This window comes from Egretta garzetta, unplaced genomic scaffold (assembly GCF_000687185.1).
Source record: "Egretta garzetta isolate BGI_Z169 unplaced genomic scaffold, ASM68718v1 scaffold30, whole genome shotgun sequence".
In the NCBI taxonomy this organism is placed as follows: Eukaryota; Metazoa; Chordata; class Aves; order Pelecaniformes; family Ardeidae; genus Egretta; species Egretta garzetta.
The window spans coordinates 2,744,650-2,766,790 of NW_009258383.1; the positions used below are offsets into that span (position 1 = coordinate 2,744,650).

The 22,141-nt window shown below is 35.4% G+C and overlaps 1 protein-coding gene across 9 annotated transcripts in view; it reads left to right on the forward strand.

Annotated features, from left to right (window-relative positions):
* AKAP9 (A-kinase anchoring protein 9) overlaps positions 1 to 22,141 on the forward strand; it is a 92,008-nt gene that overhangs the window by 39,003 nt on the left and 30,864 nt on the right. For 7 of the 9 annotated variants that reach the window (XM_035896742.1, XM_035896771.1, XM_035896750.1 and 4 more), the window contains 7 exons: positions 694 to 834; positions 1,384 to 1,487; positions 2,239 to 2,444; positions 10,003 to 10,214; positions 15,487 to 15,649; positions 20,318 to 20,530; positions 21,755 to 21,793. In XM_035896742.1, coding sequence (XP_035752635.1) covers positions 694 to 834; positions 1,384 to 1,487; positions 2,239 to 2,444; positions 10,003 to 10,214; positions 15,487 to 15,649; positions 20,318 to 20,530; positions 21,755 to 21,793 — 1,078 coding nt within the window. The remainder of the gene's footprint in view (positions 1 to 693; positions 835 to 1,383; positions 1,488 to 2,238; positions 2,445 to 10,002; positions 10,215 to 15,486; positions 15,650 to 20,317; positions 20,531 to 21,754; positions 21,794 to 22,141) is intronic. The other 2 variants (XM_035896766.1, XM_035896784.1) reach the window with 1 other exon arrangement.

Consider the following 22,141-nt stretch of genomic DNA (forward strand, 5'->3'; position numbering starts at 1 on the left):
ACCTTATCCAGACCTGGTATGTTTAAGTTTGTGCTCAAGGAGCTGGGGAATCTAGAGAGCCGGTCTGGTATCCCCAAGTGTCTTTTCCAGCAGTATCAAGTGTCTATTTGTCCTAGCTCTTTTGTACATTTATCCTGATAATCTTTCCTTTCAATATATACATCCTTTCTCCTTTTACCTCTGTCAATTTGCAGAGGTTGCAAATTCCTGAAACTGGTGAAAAACATTAAGTAGAACTTACGCTGTTGGCTTTTCTCCAGTTTTTAATGCCAAAGATGGTTTATCCATAAGAATTGCATAGGAATGTATGCATTTAAGCCATGAACACTTCTAGGTCTTCTAAAAGAGAGTGTGTGTAGGCTTTTTATAAAAAGAACTTACTTTCATCTTTTTTCTAGTGGAAAGCATGTCCTATATCATGTAATATTAGAAATTAGCCTTCCAGTTTGCATTGTGACCGCTGTGTTTCATAAAGAGCATACAAATTGCATGAAAATCTTGAAGATGGTGTAAGATACCAAAAGTACGTATTAGCTGTATTCTATTCTAGAAAGCTTTCAGTGTCTTTGTAACTGTTTAAAGAAATGGACTGAAATTTCATTGTGCAAAATATGTAAAAAAAATCTGAAGTGACAGGACTCGCTGACACTCAGAAGCTTAAAAAATTGAATGTGCCTCTATAACACTTCTTAGCGTGTCTCAATGGAGAATGACAGCCTGGTTGCAGAGAGAGAGAGAATGCTTTTAGAAGAACTGGAATCATTAAAACAACATTCTGTACCCGGAAAAGAGAGGCTGTTTTGTGAGCTACAAAACAACAGCACACAAACGGAGGTAAATATGGACTTTGACTTTCTTGACAGCTGTGGCATGTAAAACCAGTAAGATTCCTTTTCATTGCTACTCTTTTTATATAATGTATTTTCCTAAAAGATGTTGGTTATTGCTTGAACAGAGCAGGTTTAATAATCAAGAGGTGATACTGGTAGACATAGTTTTTTACTTCAGGTAAGCAGAAGCTAGTTTAACAGCTTGAAGGTGGGGATTATTACTATAGCTATTTGCTGAGGTAAACTCACATTTTCATCTTGCTATAGCAACGCCCAACAGAAAGTACAAGGACTGTTTAATCAGCATAACAAAGTTCTTTCTAATACGCCCTGCTTTGGTTTTCCTGTTTTAATTTTATTTATGTTCTAGTTAATTTTTCCACGTAGGAAGAGTATTTTTTTATTTGTAATTTGGTACAGAAACTTTATTAACAAAACACAACTAATTTAGGTTTTAATTCTCATGTTTTACTGTGTATAAGAATATGTTGATTCTGGCATGACAGGATTTCTGTCTTTTTTGTCTTCTCTCCCTCTGCAAAAACTTACTCAGAATGAAGATGAAAACCAAAATGATGTGAGAGCACAGATCTTTGAGGATGAGGATGGAGGAAGAAAGCCTGATGAAACATCTTCAGATCTTCTTTCTAAAGAAAGGTGCTTAGAACTGTTAAGAAAACATAATTTTTTAAAAAATGTTGAGAATCATGTTCTTCTTGTTAAATTAATAATATTTATAAGCTTTATTCTGACTGATAATGGCATTTTTTATTCTAGATACCCATATTTCTAAGTTTACATACTTCAGATTAAAGAATGTTTTATTTTTTATAAAGCCTAACAATGTAATGGCATAGAGGATGAGACAAATCTTAGCCTATTTATATCTTTCATATTAGACACATGTAGAATCATATACATCATTTATACATATGTATATTTGTATACCCATTGTATATACATATAAGAAATGAGTTTCTATATATTTTTTGTAAATTATATGAATATGATTGTTGTGTTTGATAATACCTTTTGACTATTCAGTAACTTTTTTGATCTGTGTAGGTGAACAATCTTTTTGATTGTCACTTTGAGAAAAGAGTAAGTTTATAATGAACCCCAGGCAAATATAGACCTGTTTTAAAAGAATAACTGGGTAAAATACCAAGACAAAAGTACAAGTATTGACAAATAGTTAGAATTTTTACATATTTTGTAAAAAGAACTGACTTTTAACACAAACGTGCTTTTAATATTTCTGTATATGATGTGGGGTTTAGTCTTAAAAAAGAAATCTTAATTTTACTGTTCAACTGCAAATCTTTCCTGGTTGCAAGGGTGTATAAGGGATAAAAACCACTTTGAAGGTGGGGCAAAATTAAAGGACTGATTAGTTTCTGTCCTGCAGGCATGTTTTTCAGAAGGCTAATGAGAAACTCCTGAAGATTCTTTTAGAAGTTGTGAAGACAACTGTGGCCATGGAGGAGACAATTGGTCACCATGTTCTCGGGTTACTGGATCGGTCTGGGAAAGTCCAGCCTTCCAAACCAGCTGGATGGGACACAGAGACAGAGGAGTCAGTAAAACCCTGTATCCTTGTGGGATATGAAAAAGGTACTGCTCGTATGGTTTTCTGTTTCATAGAAAGTTACTTCTGCATACTTTCATGGTATATTTAAATAACCTTAGTTTTGAAATTTTAATTAAAAATAAACTTTTTTTAAAAAAACTATTTGTCATTTTAATGCATGTGACATCACTGCTTAAGAGACAGCATTTTAGGAGTTGTCTGAGTCTGCTCCAAAGCAGTTATGACGTATATCTAGGGTCGTGTTGTAAAGCCTACAAGAGAATGGGAAAGTGATTGAGAAATACAAAAATAAGTATGTTCCTGTTGAAGAAGGTGAAGAGAAAGAGAATGAAAGATAGCTCCATGGTATCTTGCATCAACTTTACACCTTCCTCTGTACGTATGGGGAATGGTAAGTGATGTCAAAGGCCTTATCTCTACTATATCTCTACTAGTACACAATGTATGTAGGGACATTACTGGTCGCTGTGGCTAGCTGGCATGGGAAAGCCTGTATATATGCTCATGGACTTCCTTAGCCTCCTAAAGAAGGCAGTTGCATGCAAACAGCCTTTTGGAAACAGTTCCAGGAACTTCTAACTGCCAAGCCTTGCCCATCAGCTGTTTGGAGGAGTACTAGTTGACACAAGCCTAAAGGAGCATTCTGATGTTGTAGTTAATTGTTTACCAGTGTCTTAAGAACTCTTCCAGTCTCTGTTTAATTTCCCGTGATTGTACTAGGATAGTGTCTGTTCGTTTTTCTTTTGGGCAAGAATAGGCACTCTATTGTATTTCCATTTAGGTACCCATGGTACAGAAGCCAGCATAGGGATGTGTACGTTCATCCTGGGTCTTATGGGGAGGCAATGTGCAACAGATCAGTTCAGCCTAAACCAATTATACACCTAGTTTTGGCTGGAGTTTTAACTACTGTGAATGAGAAAAAGAACTGGAAGTCAAAACTACATTTCATTATTAAGGAAGAATCTACTACAGAGTAATAATACAAATGGTAAATGAAGAACTTTACCTCTTTCATTCAAAATGTAGGCTGTTAGATATTATTTATTCCCTCTGACTTTAAATGTAGGTCACATTAAGCCTTGGGGCAAGTTAGGAAAGGTTGTATGACTTGCAGCACAGTGACATTGCTCTCAATTGATTGCTCAAAAGGTTATCTGTGGTGAAATGTGTAGAGCTGCAATCTAAGGATTCTTGAATTTTTCAAGTCAAAAGTATTTGATGCCTGTATAGTACTGCTATTTCATTAAAAATAGCACAACTTTTGTTTTCTGCACATTTCACTGTATTTAATTGTGAGGAAAATTATTTTTTGAAAACTCAGACTTTTGAGGCTTTGCCTTTTTTCCTCAAATTTTAGATTGGATAACTAAACTTCTGGCCTTAGTTTTTGAGACTTGCCCAGGAAACCTTAAAGATTGAGAACATCTGCTACTATAATTGAAGAAATAACTTCTTTCAAATGGAGTATTCTTGCACTTTACTTTGGGGTGGGAAATGAATAGAGTTTGCTTATGTTAAAGCAGTTCAGAGTAAGTATCTTCAACCACTGGCCACTATTTTCCACGCAGTCTCCTAGGCAAATGGTAAAAGGAGCAATGACCAGACTGAAAGTTTACCACCACGTCCTTTAGTATTCTGAGGTAGGCTTAAATTTTATGTAAACTGCATTTTAAATAAGTTTTCTATATTAAAACCAGCAGTTTATAAGCATTCTTTATATTCTTTGTCTTCTCATTGTATAGTCTGAGGTGTGTAAAAAGCATTGGGATTTTCACAACATACATTGCCTGAAGAAATAAAAACATGTTTTGGTTATGAAGGCAGTGATCACAGGCTGTTACTGTTATGTGTACTGTGATGTTACCCAATGCATTCACTGAACCTAGTTCATAGTTATATCATGCCTATCCACCGAACACGTACTGTTGCTTTTCTCCCTCATTCTCATTTACTGAGAATCTTGCTGCCTTTTCTCAGGCAATAAACACATAACTGTATGTACAAAGCGCTAATACAAGATTGTTGCCCTTTGCTACTCTCATACGTGCTTGCTCTGCACAGGCACATACAATGCACAATACATGCATTTGCTTTTTGCCTGCTCCTGCACAGCAGTGTGTGTGCACTTGTATTTGTCACTAATTGTTGTCATTAACAATTCCTAATATGGGTTACTTGCATTAGATATAGATAGAAAAAAACAGTTAAAAGAGTAGCTTTATTTGGTATTATGGGGTGGGTATAATATAGACTCATGCCTAGCTTTCAGAATACTACTGACTAAATGTACAACAGGCCCTGCAACTGGAATGCTTTGTTACTTTCTTCTGAAGCCCTCTGGTGAAAGAGTACTCTCTCTTAAATAGAAGAGAACTGTATTCTCTTCAGCTAGTGGTGAAGGTTGACTGTTTCAACTCTTGTTTGCTGTTAGTGTATTTTGAAGAAGCATGTAAGGACTCACTCTTCCGTAACAGCGATTTATCTGTTACTGTAATGCCCCCTTTGGTATAGAGCTGTTCATGTATTGGTTGTTTATTCCAGTATTCTTTTTTGCATACTTCCTTACATTCAGAAATAATTATGAAAGGAGGAGAAACCAAAAAAAAAAGAGTGAGGATTAAAGAAGAGCCAAGCTTACAGAGGCTATAATAGGTGAATGTTTAGTTTGTAATGTATCTCTGAGGTTGTATGCACAGTTCTCTTTTTTTTTTTTTTTTTTTTTTTTTTTTTTTTTTTTTTTTTCCCTTTCAAAATGATTGAACAGCATCCTTGCTGTGTACATAGTTTTGCCACTGGGGTCAGACAGCCATGGTACATCATCAGCTGAAGTATTTGATCCTTCTTCAAATGGAATTAGATGACAAATTCTATTCAAATTAGTGTTTTTGGCAACTGGACTGTTGTTGTTAATTTCCTATAATTCCACTGAATGGACTGAGAGGGCATAAGCTTTTATTTTTTCCCCCATTGTTTTCTGGAAATAATAAATAAAGTGAAGCCTCTCTTGCGTTCTGAACATAATGCTATCATATTTTCTAATACCGAGCCAAAAACAGATCTTCCTTTTTAATTACTTAGGAAATTTGTAGCAATAAATCTGTACCAATAAAAATCTAATAATAAAATAGAAAAAATAATGTGTTTAATAAAGTGAAGCCTCTCTTGCGTTCTGAACATAATCCATATTTATTGACAAGCAAAACGCAGCTTACTGGTTTTGCTGAGTGTCAGCATTTTAAGAAGCCAAATCATTAAGGTCACATACTTATAACACTGTCTGATTTATAGAGCATATAGAGGTTTATCTGGGACTTTGCCTAGGTTTTTATTTCTAGCAGAGCAAGTAAAGTTCAAATTTCAGTCATAAAACATACCATTGGAAGTGAATGGCATTTGTGCAAAGTAATCTGGTGAGTTAATTACATCTGGAGATCTGGGCCAGGAATCATCGTGGCAGAGCCAGCAGGCTTTGCTTTTTTTCTCCCTCAGACGTTGTGCCTTGGGGAGAGGGACTGCAGTAATGCAGGTTGCTCTGCAGAAGCCTGTGCACTTATGGCATTCCTTGAACGTTAAACCCTCTTACCCACTTTCTGAGGTCCTTGTTTCCAAACAGCGTACCAGGAACAAGGTAGTAAATAGCTTTATACACTGAACTGCCATAAACCCCCCCCCTTTTTTTTTTTTTTTTTTTTCCCCCCAACTTGTAACCCCTAACCTTAATTTCTCAGTGGAATCCCAGGAGTAAACTGAGATACTAGCTCTACATGATGCAAAATATGGATTGCTTCATATATGTCAGTTGGCAGCTCATAAACAACTTCTGTATGTGCAACTGAGTAAGCACTGTATATAATTAAGCACTTTTCTTAAGATTTAGTGGGCCATGACATCTGACGTGCTAAACTGCAAACTTCATGGCAAGGAAACAATATGAACCTTTGTTGGGTTTTTTGGGGGTTACAAGGAGAGAGTTTACACAAGGAGAAAACATTTTTACTTGAGCCAGTTACATTCTATTTATTATTTTGTGTCAACTGAAAAAAAATGGGGGACAGAGAATTTTATTTTAGTTCTGTTGGGGTGGGAGACTGAACAGTATTATAAGGATTAGTAAAATGGGGGTTAGGCATTCAACTGTCATGGGCAATTAATACTAGACAACATTTCTATTTCTCGCTTCCGCCACTGAAAATCTACTGGGAAGAGGCTGTACTAAGATGCTGCGTACTAAGACCATTTTCAGGGTAAAAAGATACAGATTTTCACGTTGCAGTTGGGAAGACGTTTAACGTGAACTCCTGTTCTTAATTGCCACTTTGCAGAAATTATAATGTGGGCACCTACATTTATCATTTACCATTGATTTTGCTATTGGAATTGCCACCCCTACAGTATAAACAGAATTATTAGAGATTTTGTGTACATTTGATACTTTTTGTTCTTCCTTTTTTATCTTTGAGAGTAGTAAAGTTTCCACGTGCCAAATTATACTTTAGGTGACAGTGCTCTTTTTCTTTCCTCATTTTTTGTAATTCTGTTTCAGATAAATTATTATGTTTTGTTCTGGGTTTCTTCATGTAGCAAAATTATGTTTTAACATTCATTTATTTTGTATTTATATGGAAGAAATTTACAGAAATCCAGAAGCAAATTACAAAAAAACCTGACATAAGTAAAACAAGAGTTTAAAATATTGTCATTAGTTCTTGGAGGCCAAACTGCACTGTTCTGGTCACTGGCAAGAAGAAGTGATGCTATTAATGTAAGAGACAGATTTGGGACCTGGCTTTTGAAAAATTGTATTCTGAGCAGCCATCAGTATTTTAAAGTTTTTCTGTAAAAGTTTCTGGACAACCAGAAGTTCAGATGATTTTGCAAGAGACTGCACATTTCTGCGGTTATTTTGTATAATGTTTATTTTTGTATTTGACATACACTATCATTGCACAATTCAGCTGTACGTCTCAAACAAATAATTTACTAAAATAGAAGCGTTATAGGACATGAATTACGGGTTAAACCTGAGAAGGAAGAGAGGAACATTACGTAGATATACTCCATCAAATAAGAATTAGGTTGTGCAGTAACTAATATGTCGTTGTTTTATCTTGTTTATAGCTGTGCTACTGTACTGTGGGCTTTTATTTTGTGAGATCCTGAAGCTAAGCAGGGTCTTACCTGGTCAGTACTTAAGATGGGTGGCCTCCAAAGAGCATCAGGTTCTGCAGTAAGTGTGTCGGTGGCTCAGTAGGGAACGTGTTTTCCTTCAACTCAGTCTTTAACCAATACTTTGGCACAGCATTTGGAAATACCTATGCTGCTGGATGTCCATCTTAAATGAAGGTCCTTTCTACTCTGAGGATATTAAAGCTTCTGCATCACTGTTGATATTTTGAGACACCCAGAGCCAACCCAAATTTGGGTGGTGAGAAATCAGAATGCTATTGAATAAAAAAATGTGCAATTTTTCATTCTGCAGTCTTCCTTACACTGCAGGGGGGTGGAATATTAGGATGTTATGAGAAAGTGTTTATGGTATACAAACCCATTGCAAATATTTCGTGTGCTGGCAGAAAATGCCTGCCAGCCACTGCTAGGGTAACTCCACTGCAGTGGTTTGTGACTGAAGTTCCAAAGTGCAGTACTCAAAAGGGCTTTGAAATCCTGTGTAGATGAAAGGTGCCAAGTGAATGTATATTCTATTCATCTGGTTATTTGTTCCATTCATGCATATAGTGTGCTTCTGTTTTTTCCCTTTGGAGTGTGAAAAGAGCTTGTAACATTATATCCCACACATCTAAAAGGAGATATCAAACAGTAATGATAGAACTAGAAAAAAAATGCTAAATGCATCTGCATTTAAAAAATCTTAGCAATTATAAGATAAAAGTAAACAAACCCCAACCTTTCTAGATTAAAATTGCTGTAGATTAGTTTGTTGTATATGGGTCATATATACAGCTGCATCCATAATGAAATAAAGGTGTAGATATTATTATCAGAATGTTTGCAGGTATAAAAGTATAGTAAGTAAACCAAGTAGTTAGTCATGTTCCAAGTAATTAATCATGTTGCAGCTTGTTAAAAAAAAAAAAAACAAAAAAACAAACCAAACCTGAAAACTAGAATCTGACTTTCTGGCTCAGTTCAAACAACATCAACAAGAGGACTCGTATTTCCAATGTTATTTGCGTGCCTGGTTGAGAAGCAAGAGCAAGTATAAGGAAATTTTACCCAACAAGAATACTAACTACATTTTTAGAGGCAATTTGTAGAATTGGCCTATTATAATTCCATTTCAATTTATGTAACTAAACAAACCATTCCAGTTCAGCAGTCAGAATTCATGGCATAACCAGGAACTTAAATTCAAAGATAACCCAGAACTGCAACTTTATTGCTAAACAGGCATTGACTACTCTTAATTCATTTAGTCATACTGCTGTTTCCCAAAAATAAGGTATTATTTTGAGAAAACCTTAAGCAAAACCAACATATAATTGTTAAAAAAAACCGCTGAAACGTTTTAATTTATTTTATTTGAAATATATTTGAGAAATATATTTCATTAGAATAAACTGGCATTTTAAAAACCTTTCCACAATAGCATTTATTTCTGACATTGCAAATCTAACAGCCTAATGACATAACACTTCTTCATTTTTAAAACACGATATCAACAATAGTTATCTACTACTGTATTGTTACTTCATACTGAAAGTGTGGTTTTAAAACATCTCAGGAGTTTGCTTTCACTTGTCTTGCTTAAATACAGCCCTGATTTCTAAATATGGCATATTTACTGTTTTCTAGATTAACTGCTATCAGTTTAATACCCTAGGCAAACTTTGAGCCTCCTGCTTTTCAGACAGAATGGACAATGCCCTTAAACTGAAGCAGACCTCAGGAAAACTGGGAGGTGGGCAGGTGCTAGGTGGCCCATCTGTAGGGACAGTTACAGTCCCCCTGCACTGTACCTGCTTGGTTCAGCTACCCATTTTAATCAATTTTCACCAATAATAATAATGCTGAATTTTGGCGTTCTCTATTCTAGTCCATTTGTCCTGAGAAGTTGTCTGAATTACGTGCGTGTCTTTCCCTTTACTCACTTGAGTCTGTGCTTTTGAATCACTAACTTGAACAGGTTTGTGTTAGTGCACACTAACATAGCTGGGACTGGTGAAACATGGACTGACAGGGTTGGGTTTTTTTTACCTGGTTGTATTTTGAAGACAATCTTGCAAGTCATTATTGGAAATTATTCAAAGTAGTAAGGGGTACCAATAGTAACAAAGGTTTCAAGATGAGCCTCCGAGCCCAAAGGCATACTGAAAGGACGTCTAAAATATTCTCTGTTAGTATCTCCTTTTCACTTTCCCTTCTGCTTATTTTTAGTTAATATATTGTGCATCTTGTTTGTGTAAGTTTTAGTTTGCAGTATTTCCCTTTCTGTCTTTGTGACCAATACAAATATTTTAATTGTTTTATGATTTGTCTTTCTAACCGTAACTCAGATGTACGGGTTTTCATGTTTTAAAGTGCTAAGCATCTGTGTGAAAAGGTAACTTTTTCTTCCAGAGTCCTGTTCCTCATATCGTGGTGGTAGTATGGGAGATGAAGATGTTAACATGTGGTCAGGAGCAACGGATGAAGGACTGCTGAGCCAACATCTTGCAGAAAGTGGAGTGGAAATAGATCCTGAAAATGAAGAACTCATTCTGAATATTAGTTCTCGACTACAAGCGGCTGTTGAAAAGCTTCTGGAAGCTATCAATGAAACTTCAAATCAGGTAGGGTGACCTACTAGTGAAGAATTTTAAATTTTGTGTCTCAATTTTTGTTTTCTTTATTTTTCTCATGAATGTGTTTTTATAAGCATAAAACCTGTAGGCTTATTTTTAAAGCTGAAACAGTACTTCAGTTGCCCAGGCCCCAGAAAAGTCTGCTCCAGCATGACTTTACAGATGAATTTGGATTCACGTTAGGAATCTGCTTTGGACTGCAGTGGAAGCCTGAATTGGGGCACGCTTATCAATCTAGGGCACACTTTCATTGCTTGTATGGGTCATCTGCATTCTGCTGCAATCCACGGATGAGACAGGAGGTGTCAGGGCACATTGAGCTGGCCCTCGTGAAGAGGGAGGATAAAGGGAACTGTGCCCAGCTTTCTTGACAAACATTTTAGTCAGTTGACTGGCCAAAAAGGTGGAGCTCTCCTGCTGTCTCTTCCAACTATGATTTACGCATGGCCAGTTAAGCACATACCCACCTATCAGCAAAGGAGTCTGTACTCCAGCTCTCCAGTATTTATGAGGTATTGTGAGGTATGTGATTCATGAATAACCTCCAAAAAAGAGGCAGTGTCATGGGTACTCCTTTCTGTTTGCTGTCAGGGTACTTTTCATGGTGGGTTGTTGCTCTCTGAAGTACTTCCCTCTTAATTGAAATGGGAGCTAAATACCTAGCTCAGTCAGTTCAAATCATACTGTTTATATCATATCCCTTACTTTTAGATTATGTACATCTCAATTTGAAGGTATCAAAGTAAATACTTTGTATCTCACTGTAACTTCTTTAAGCTCTCTTGAAGAACTCAGTCCTTAGAGTCAGCTCTTTAATTGATTTGAGGCTAGAATTCAAAGGATGCAGTCTGTTTTATGCTACAGACCCATCTATTAGTTAACCTAGTAATCATATTGCTTAAAAAGTTGCTGCTTTCTTGTCTCTAGGTGTAAAATGTGTAAATCATAACTACTGGAAATGAAGGAGAAAAAAATCAGTGATGATGAAAGTAATTGAAAATTCATCGATGTAATACTTTAAAAGTTTTAAACATTTAAGTATTTGTTGCTTTTGAAAAACACTTCAGAAATGAAGTTGATACTCTTCTTTTTAAAAAAAGAAAAAGGCAAAAGGCTAATTTGTGACTTAGTGAAGTTAAAAGTAATTTAAATACAAATTCAGTGAACCCCCCTCTGGCTTACTGAAGCAAGTAGTCTGGTGGGTCTTGTAAATCAGTTTCTGTTTGGTGTTTATTTGCAAACTCATTCTGCAACAGCTCTCTTCTGTTTGAGCATGAGCTCAATTAAAAAGAGCTGTTTGGCTTTTTGAGGTCTGCTTAAGGCCTAGCATTACATAATAACAAAGAAGGATACACAGATACTCCAGTCCGTGGAATATCTCCATTCATATGGAGTAAGAACTCCAAATGAAGTTCTTAAAAAAAAATATAGGTAGGTATTTGTAGGAAATCTTACATTTAAAGAGCAGATGATGCAGACAGAGAAAAACAACTTCAAAGTTTTACAGTAATTAAGAATTAAGTATTGTCAATTATTTATTCCACTTGGTACTTCTTTTTTCTGAACATTTTGCTGCTGATCTTTAAATGCAGTAGTTTTATACATAGCTCTAAGTTATTTTACTTTTGTGATTGATATTTTTGCAGTAAGTATTTACTTTTCATGATACCAATGAAAGTACTCATTGTATTTTAAGCAGTTTATTTATTGTCAACTGATCAAGAAAGTTTATTTTCCCTTCAGAGCTTTGTAGCCAAGACCTTGCCAGTACCAGCAACAGAGTTATGCTTTGGCTCAAACAGACACACACACATTTTTTTTTTCATTGATATGGATTATACAAATATGGATTTATCCCTTATGACCATATCTGGTTTCTGTTTTTAAATTTAATAAAATATTAATCTCTTTACACATTTTCCCACAGTACTGTCTAAATATTGACATTTTTCAGGCTGTTCTGTAGAGGTACTTTGCAAGCATTCAAGCATGTCTGCTTTGCAATGTCTGTTGTGTGCTCACTGTATTATATACAGTTCCTGTATGTATCAAGGGTTTGTAGGTGACTTGACAATTATTTTTAAATATTCAGAAACTGGATATTTTTTATACTCTGCAATATTTTATCATCTAAAACTACATGCAGAAAAGATTTTAACCTTTCCTCTTAATCAGTTGTGTTGTGCATACAGACATGTACCCATCTCTCAAAATAAACTTAAAAGAGTGAGAGAAACCTGGCAAAATCTTCAAAGTAACTATTTGAGACCTGTCTGAACACACACTTTCAGACTTGAAGTGCAGTTTGAATCTTTTCAGGCAAGGCATATAGTGGGTGTGTCAATTCAAATTCCACCTGCTGGTGTTCTGTATAGGTAAATAAATCAGGGCACTCCCCTGAACTCCTTTTTACTAACAGGAAGCCTTTAAACTAGCAGAGTTTGAGAAAGTTCTTCCTGTTGAATTAACTCCAAGAACAAGAATGAAGGCAAATAATGACATATCAGTATTTCTCTTTCATTTGCCATAGTGGAGATGGAAAATCATTTTTAGTTTCTGTTCTGCTGGCTTGCTTGTCTGCTGCAGCATACTCGTGCAGGTAAAACAAAATTATGCTTCCTTGCCTTGGAAATTACCTGCCAGCTGCTATTGGAAGATTTCTGTTGCTTTTTCACATGAAAAGGATTTTTAGGCGTGACCATACGAAGTTTTCTTGCACCTCTCTCTACCCTGGATTAATCCACTCATGAAGTACTCTGCTTGTACGTGTTCTGTTACAAATTCCTGTTAGAAATTTCTAAAAGCAGCCTAGCTAGAGCAGAATACCCATGTGGCAGTTGAGAAGAAAGCAACAGCGATACTTTCTGGAATGGATTCTTACCGCACCTACTGGGCATCTAACCTGTTTAGTGGTTTGTGGACTGAAGGCCAAGAAGAAGATACATACGAGGTTGAATCCCGTGTGCCTTTACCATATCCCTTTCCTCTCACTGAACAATTGGATGAGAACAATTCTGTAGTTGTAAATACTTCAATTTTTCACTTCAGCCACAAAAAAAGGGGGCACATTTTAAAAGTTGTCTCTAAAATCTCCTTGCCTACACCTCCCTATTCAGTAAGTATAAAAGTTTTTAAAAGAAACTGTATTTTAAACCAGCTTAATTAGAAGAGAATGCAGTCAAAAATGATATAAACTTGTCTCTGTTGTGAAAGTTGTTATGTATTGGTGTCGGGCTTTTAAGTTTTTAATGGCACTGCAAAAGCTTTAATAACACAATTCTCTCTGTTCATTTCTAACAAAAGTAATTTAGCAGACAGAAATTATATCGAATTAGAGAGATTTGAGATCTCTTTTTAAAGCACTTCAATGTTACTTATTACATTTTTCTCACTGTGAATAATTTATGCTGGGGAGGGAGGGCTGCAGTCAGTTTAAATTGTTCCTTTATAGCTTCCATGCACTGACTAGGAACATTAGCACAAGCTTGCTAATGGCTTCCTGTGATCCCATGAAGAAATTTTTGTTCTTGAAAAATCGTGTTCATGTTTATGCTTCTTTTTGGGTTTGCCCTGTGATGTTTTTAATAATACCTTGAGCTGTTATTACTGAAAAGAGCTAGAGAGTATTTGATGCATTTGAGTAAGCCATGTTTATCGTTGTCTATGTACAGTAAACCTATCATATGTTTCCCTGTTTTCTGAGATGGGTCTTTCATTAAGCACTTAAAAATATAAGAATAAAGCAAGAATTCTCTCCAATTTTTAAAATATCTCAAACCAGCGCAGAAATTCAGCTGCAGTATTTATACCTTTCTTAAACTCCTGTCAGAATAAATAGTTCATGTCAGTGATGTCCATGTGAAAAGGAATGCTGTAGAAAATAAATCAGATATTTAAATTCAGTATTATAAAAGAGAATGTATTGAATATTCAGACATTCTTTTCAAAGTGTAATTTTATTTATAAGCGGATAATTTTGTGTGCAATGTTCCATGCAATGTTCCATGAAATGTTCCTAACCCATTTTTCTGAGATTTTAAAGCAAGCTGATCATACTCATGAACTTAGCTGGAGATGGTGAGAAAGCTTTTATTTTTGAAGAAATTGAGAGAAAGAATGTGTTTATGGAGTCTGTAGCAAAGCCACAGATGGTACTATCTTACAAATATCTGCCAATATCCATAACATCAAAAAGAAAGGGAAAAAAAAAAAAAAGGAGGGGAGTAGGAAATAGGTGTTATTTTATTTTCTGATGTTGTTCTTATTCAAAATAAGTTGTCTTATTTTGAATACAAGCCACACAAAGAACAAACTCTGGCTCAGCTCTGACAATTTGTTTTTGTAGCCCTCAAAGAGGTGGATGTAGGCTGTAAATGTTAACAGTTGAGAAGTAGAGATCTTCTTGGAAATTGACTCCAGTTTGCTGTTATCTTAGATGAACATTTTGTGTAATCAGATCTTCTAACACTAGAGTAATGTTCGTTCTTTACCATTTTGCTTTTGTAATTCTAATTTTAATTATTTTTGAAATTGTCACTTTGGGTATGTCTAAACTGGTCAATAAGTATACAGTTTTATTTCTGTCCTGTTTTTTCAGTAATTTAGGTTAGTGATGTAGTGAGATTGCGCTGCATCTGTGGTTAAATATTAAATTTAAAAACATTAAATATTAACCCATCAGACAAGGAGAGAAGAATAAAAAAATCCTTAATAATTCTGTTAGTTGGAAGAAGCATTGCTTTACTGCCTTGTTGGTTGAAAAGTGTGATATATTAAAAATTCACATTTTCCTGGTGTTCTCATTTATCTTCATCGTAAGGAGAAAAAGAGATGAAGCACCACTTGTGTCAATTTATATCAAAACTTCTGCCAGTTTTATACTTAGAATGGCTAAAAAATGTTGCATATGGTGGGTGATAGCTTACTCATATTTAGTACAAAATGCATATGTAAATAAAGGTGAATCTAGTGTATACTCATAAACCAGGAATTACCGGAACAAAGACACGGATTTAGCCAGATGGCTCGTTGAGTTCACTGTCCTGACAAAGCCTATTTGCCTAGACTTTTGTACTGAGTCAATCTTCCTCCTGTAGTACGCAAATGTGTGTTCAGTAAAGATCTTATTGAATGTCCAGTGAAGTTATGTGAGACTTCTCATCACACTGTAAAGTAACTGTTAATTAAAGAGGAATGATAGAGTAGTTATTTACAGAAAATCTCTGGTTTATCTAACTTCTGTAATTTTTTCCTGTGGTAGCTTGAACATGCTAAAATTACTCAGACAGAACTCATGCGAGAGTCCTTCAAAAAGCAACAAGAGGCCACAGAATTTATCAAGTATCAGGAAGAACTACAAGAACGTCTTAATGAAGAAACCAAAGCCAGAGAGCAGTTGGCTTTGGAGCTTAGTAAAGCTGAAGGTGAGTAGCTTTTTGATGAGTTGTTGAATTTGCACTCGCTTACCTATTAATTGAGTAAAGAAATTGCAAATCAGATCAATTTATTTGCAAATTTAGAATGTTATCAGCCTTCTAGATATTATGGAGAAGATGACCTCCAGACATCCCTTCCAACATCAACCATTCTGTGATTCTGTTTCCCAATTTTGTCTCACTTTTTATTGTCTGACTTATTAAAAATAATAGGTTGTATATGTGTTATTATACTCATAATTAAGTTATTTCATCGTAACGTGTCTGTCTGTGCAGACAAGCTTAAATATTAACAACTTAGAATCATAAAACCATAAATAGTTGAGGCTGGAAGGCACCTCTGGAGATCATCTGTTCCAACCCCCTGCTCAGCGCAGGGTCAGGTAGAGCAGGTTGCCCAGGACCGTGTCCAGTCAACTTTTGAATGTCCACAACCTCTCTGGGCAGCGTGTTCCAGTGTTTGACCACTGTCAAAGAGGGGAAAGAAAAAAAGAAAATATTCTTTTTAAAATGTTGAAATGCAGTTTCCCATATTTCAGTTTGTGCCTGCTGCCTCTTGACCTTGACTTAGTTCCACCCAAACACGGATAAAAATGTAGAGCCTTCACTCTGAACTTGATGACATGGTGGTGATATGTTTTGGTTTGCACTGTTTGAAGTGATCTTTTTAAGGGTATCTGCAACTGCATTAAGGAAGCAATTAAAAATAGAGTGTAGGGTGTTACAACAGGGGAAATCTAATAATCTTTTCTGACATCAGGAAAATATGTCCAATTCTGACAGACACTTAATTTGTTCTTTAGAAGTAACTTTACTGTTTCGATAGCTGAACATTTTTTTTCCACCCAGCAGTTCTACCATTACCTGTTTGTAATTACCATCTGGAAAAGATGCAAAAACCACCTACTCTATAGGTAGGATCTCTGTAGTAGCAAGCAGAGAGATATTTTACTTAATTCTGAAGCTCAGCAGACTTCTCTGTTTCAGAGTGGGAGCATGGAGTAAAGTTTCATAGCCAAATGTTATTCCTGGAGAATGCTACCCTGCCAGCCTTCTTCTTTTTACACAGACAGATAAACCAATGTGAGTTCACACACTATTAATAGCTGGGACCCACATAACCTGAAAAGAAATGCAGGTTTCTAAGTCATGTGTCTAAAATGTGGTGCAAGGGACAGTTGGTAGCCTGTCAGTTCCCACAGCGTAAATGTTGCATGTCATCAGCGCCAGTACTGGCTGCAGCATTTCGATAGCTTTAGCAAAACTAGAAAGGAGGAAAATTGATTTCAGAAGGAATAGGCTCAAACCTGAAAGAGGCATTATTGCTTTTTTTAGTATTAAGAGTGGAGAAAATCTCGCATGCAACACATCTTAACGTGCAAAAAAGATGAAATCTTCCACCAAAATATGGGTGACCTAAGAATTTATATTCTTGCACAGATGGAGTTACAAAACTGTTTAGTATTGATGAATTTCAGAACATAGGCAGCTTTTATGTCTGTTGCTGCTTTTCTTGGAGGATCATATTTTTGTCTTGATAGAATTTTTATTCACAAATCTTCAATAATAAAGCAAAATTGACTAATACATTAGGACAAAGCACAGATGTTAGTGTTAAGTTTTATTTAAAGGGAGGAATCTGTCATAATGTTAGAGCTGTCTGCATAGGCATAATCTTACAAGTAGCATTTTAAAAAAAAACCTAGAGACTAATTTTATTTATTTTAAAAAAGTTTTTATTATTAACTTATCTCTGTTGCTTTGCCTTCTGGGCCTGCATTTTTTTTCACATAGTCAGGTTCTCCACTAAGAACTATGAGCTTTCCTTTTCATTTACAATAAATACATTTCCATTTGTGCAGAACTCTATTGCATAAAGTGCATGCATAATTGAATTTGAAGATGACATCCCACAGAACAAGACCTGCTTATTATCTTTTTTTTCATATTTTTATTATCATTTTTATCCTATTAGCACCAGACAAGCAAAAACTCTAAAATTAACTAGGTTCTTCTCTTGAGCAATGCATTTCTGTTATAAAATTTGCTTGTGCAAACAAACTAATAGCAGCAAAGAAACTGCAGACTCTTACTAGATGCCGGTTTGTAGATAATGGGACTGCCCATATGTAAATGAAGGCAAAATTTATCAGTAAAATTTTATTAAATGCTTGAAATATTCCATCAGAGCCTGGTTTGGAGATAAAACAGATGAGTCAAGTCTGTATTTTTTGCTAGCAAAGAAAGTATATTAAACACAAAAATCTACTGAGACCTATGAAACTATGTTTTGCGCTCTCTGGATTTTATTGGATGATGTTTTATTTGAGAAAAAAAACTTGGAAGCCTATAAAGTGGAAACAGTCTTCAAAAATTTTTACCTGGAATTTAGTTTTAATCAGAACAATAGTAATGTCAGTGTATAAGACTTGACAGACTGGCTGTGTTGATTTGGTTCATGAACAGGTCTGGAATATGAGACAGAATTTGATGTTAGTTTTAGCCCTTAATAGGTATATTGCACAGTTGAGCTTTTAAGTTAGGTGCAGATTTATGTCACACACAGAGATTTAACTCAGTTCAGTCTTTTGCAGGAATTCAGCTAATTTGTCCCTCTTACTGCTTTAATGCTTTATAACTCCTGAATTAATTAAATCTTTTTTCATCCTTTTTTTCTGTGAACTTCTGAAATTAATGCACTTCTAAATGACAAGCACCTTTTTTTTTGGTGTTGATATAACAAAAACAAAAATGCCGTAAAACTCTCTTTATCTAATTTCTTCTGCTCATTGAACTGAGTTGTGAGCAGAGCATACTCTGACAAAGCCAAACTACATTCTTTTATCAAATTCCTTAGGCAGATATGCAGAACAATGTCTTAGTTCATTATACATCTGATGGTACTCTGTCTTCTCTTGAGATAAAATGTGTCATTTTTGATCGTTTCTTTCTTATCACAAAAACTGCTGCGGCTGAGACATTTTCAAACCTCTAGTGTTTTAGTGGTGTCAGAGATGACTTATCTAATGTGATAGAAAAGCTAATGCCAATTTGTTCACTGAACTCTGACAACTTTCATTACATCTCTTAAAAAAAAAAAAAGAAAAAAGAAAAAAAAGGCAGGAGTAAATAGCGCAACACATGATCTCAGCAGACAACTTCTTCATTGTTCATACCTTTTCGGTGGGGGTGTATACTCCCTTTAACCTGGGAATGCCCTCTCAACTTCCAGTCTGTTAAGTACTCATTGTAAACAGTGTCTGATACGGTGGGGAAGAACTACTAGAAGATGTATTGTCTCAAATTTTTGAAATGCTGTTAATTATGTTTCTAGTTCAGTATTTTTTATTTCAACAGCCAGTCCTTCTATGTGGCTGTGTTCTCTGTGAATCCAGGTCTGGAAAAAAGCTTGGTCAGTAATGCATGACTGATGTGCACGAGGACCAGACCTGTGTTTCTCAGACTGTATATGTGAAGACCACCGTTAGTTAATTTCCTCTGATACAGAACTAAGTGCTCACAGAGGTTTTACTTTGTCTACATTGATAATGAATGGAAACATCTTTCATTTTCCTGTGTTCTCAAGCCAGGGTAAAATCCGTTTTAATACTGACTCAAGAGTATAGATTTATACTGATAAAGTACTTCCGTATTGAAAATAGTTTGATATTGGTAAAATAATACTTAGATTCTGTGGGTTTAGTAAGAAGAAACCTGTGAGATAGGTGTGTATGTCCAACTAAGAAAATTTAGACATCATACAACTGATGTCCTATCAATCTTTTGAAACCATCAGTATCTGACGTGACAGAACACATCTTACCATGGAAACCTGGGATAGCTGTTTAGTACCTTCTGTCACTCAGTAAAAGTATCTTTTGTGTTCTGTAGTCAGATGTTTCTGAAAGGGCTGATGTGAATCTTCCAAAGCCAATACCATTACAGGATCTCAATTTCGTTTGTACAGCCCTCAAGGAAATTCACTGTTTTTTTCCTAAGTCTTTAGCTTTGCTCTCACTTCTGCATCATTCCAAGATGGTGCCATTTCTTACAGCTGTAATATCGTTCACAAGACACATTCTCAAGGTAGTGTCCCAAATTCTCTGTTTAAAAGATCATTAATTGTTTTGTGCTACTTTAAAAACTGTGCATTAATAATCAAGAAATTAAATTGTTTATTAGATGTCAGCTGGTACAGGCCTTTTGGGAGTGATTCAGGTACTAAACATGGACACCTGCAGCCAGTTTTGGTGCCTTATGATGATGGAGGCATCTATATTATACCTGACCTACTGTGGTTTGAGGTCAGACAAAAGTCTTGAGGCACCTCAAATGGCACCTGGCACCTGAATTTATTTGAAATTTCTCATTTCTCCTATGTTTATTACACGCTTATTTTTCCTTGGCTTTGGAGCTCCTGTTTGTTCCAGAGGTCTTATGCTGGGAAGGAATTAAGAGCCAAATTTGGTCTTGTTCTATCCTTCCAGTAATTTGTTCATCATGGAAGAATTGAAAGGACAGGAGTAGAAGTTGTCTGGTGCTGAGTATCTAACATGTATTGGCCTTCATGTGAGAACTCTAGTGACTTCACCATGCAAAAAATTCAGATTGTTCTTTATTGTCATTTAAATCTACCCCAACATTGATGTTCTACAGGCCTCATTGATGGTTATGCAGATGAAAAAGCATTTCTGGAAAAACAACTCCAGGAAAAAATAAACATAATTGACCATCTTGAGCAAGAACTACTGTGTACAGGTAACAAATTGCAGGAGTTAGAGGCTGAACAGCAGCAGATCCAGGAAGAAAAGGAGTTGCTTTCCAGGCAGAAGGACGCCATGAGAGCAGATGCTGGGCCAGTAGAGCAGCGTATGTATTCCTCACAATCTTTCTATGAGATTTTCTTATACTTTAAATTAAAATAATAAGTAATCTTGGTCGAGGTTTTTTCCCCACCTTCTTCGTAATCATTAATAAAAATGTGATAGGGCAAAACGTGATATTTTCATACCTGATGCCTAATGTTAGCATGATAACTTTTCATGATATTTAAACAAAAAATTACTGAATTTTCAGAATTGTTGAGCAATCACAATTGTTCTTTAAGCCAGGAAAGCTTGATACCTCTGAAAATCTGCTTTTATTTATATTATTGCTGGAGATGGAATATCTTGAAGTGAGCACCTATGGATAAAAATACTGGTCTAGATACTTTCCAAACAGAGTTTTAGAGGGACTAGGAAGCATACTACCAGAACATGATTGAACTATACACGAGGGCTATACTTAAGGTAGACACAGAAGATAGACTTTTCTAACAAATTCCTCTTTCGGGAAAGAATGGCACAAAAGTCGCATGGTAAGGAAAGCCTGTTAATCTGCCAGTAATGAAAACTTTCAGCACTGATGGTGAAAATTCCAGATAAATACCATGTCAATGTAATCTAACTAACTGCTTACTCAAAAAAAGCATTTACCTTCATGAAGTAAATGTGTCTTTTAATTCTTCCTTAAACTAATAAATTAATATTTTATGTTTGAGAGGGGAAGAAAATTAGAACAGTGATGTTTTAAGAAGTACAGATCTTTCAAGGATTGCAGTGCTTACAGTGTAAAAAGCAGGATGAAATTACCATTTTATTTAATTTCCAAAGGTTTATGGCAATTTATAATGTTGCTATTTTTATAAATTACACATCTTTGTGTGTATTTACAGTTTCCTGTGTCTACTTCATGTGACAATGACATTTTAAGAACAACCAGTTGCTTCCTACTTTATAGTAAAGAAGATCCTTGTCTATGACTCCAGTTTAGTTATTTGTTATATGTTTTAGGTTTCTAAATATTTTATAGTTATTTTCATATGTAACAACTGCAAGGATAAACAATTCTATAAATATATGTAGATACTTATATCATGCATACCAGAATAACTTACCACATTCCCTAAGTTATCTCAACAACTTTGTCATTAAATGCCACATCTATCTTTGGCTTCATTTTCTCTTACATTGTTGCACCACAAGGAAACTATAGCTGGCATGTGAATTACTTTGCTTCTTTTTTTTGTTTTCTCTCTCTCTATTCTCCTAGGCCTAGTAGATGCTGCAGTCGATGCAGCTTCCCAAGCAGGTGTGTTTGTATGTTGCATGGCCAATCTGTAATTGGGTGGAAGACTTACACGTACTGACATTGTTAATCAGGATTATGGGCTTTTGGCTTACTGACATTACTTGTAATTCTTACTGGCCTGCAGCTTTGATGTTGTATTTCATACTCAGTTTTACATTTTGCTAACAACATTTCTTATATTTTCTAAACATAATAAGCAAATTCATTAATAACCATCATCTTATTCACCTATGAATTACAGATACTTAGATGGTATTGGAGGGATATTTTTTTCTTTTTATTTCCAAAGACAGTTGAGTCATTCATTATGATAACTAAACACTGTATTATATTGATATGTAACGGTTA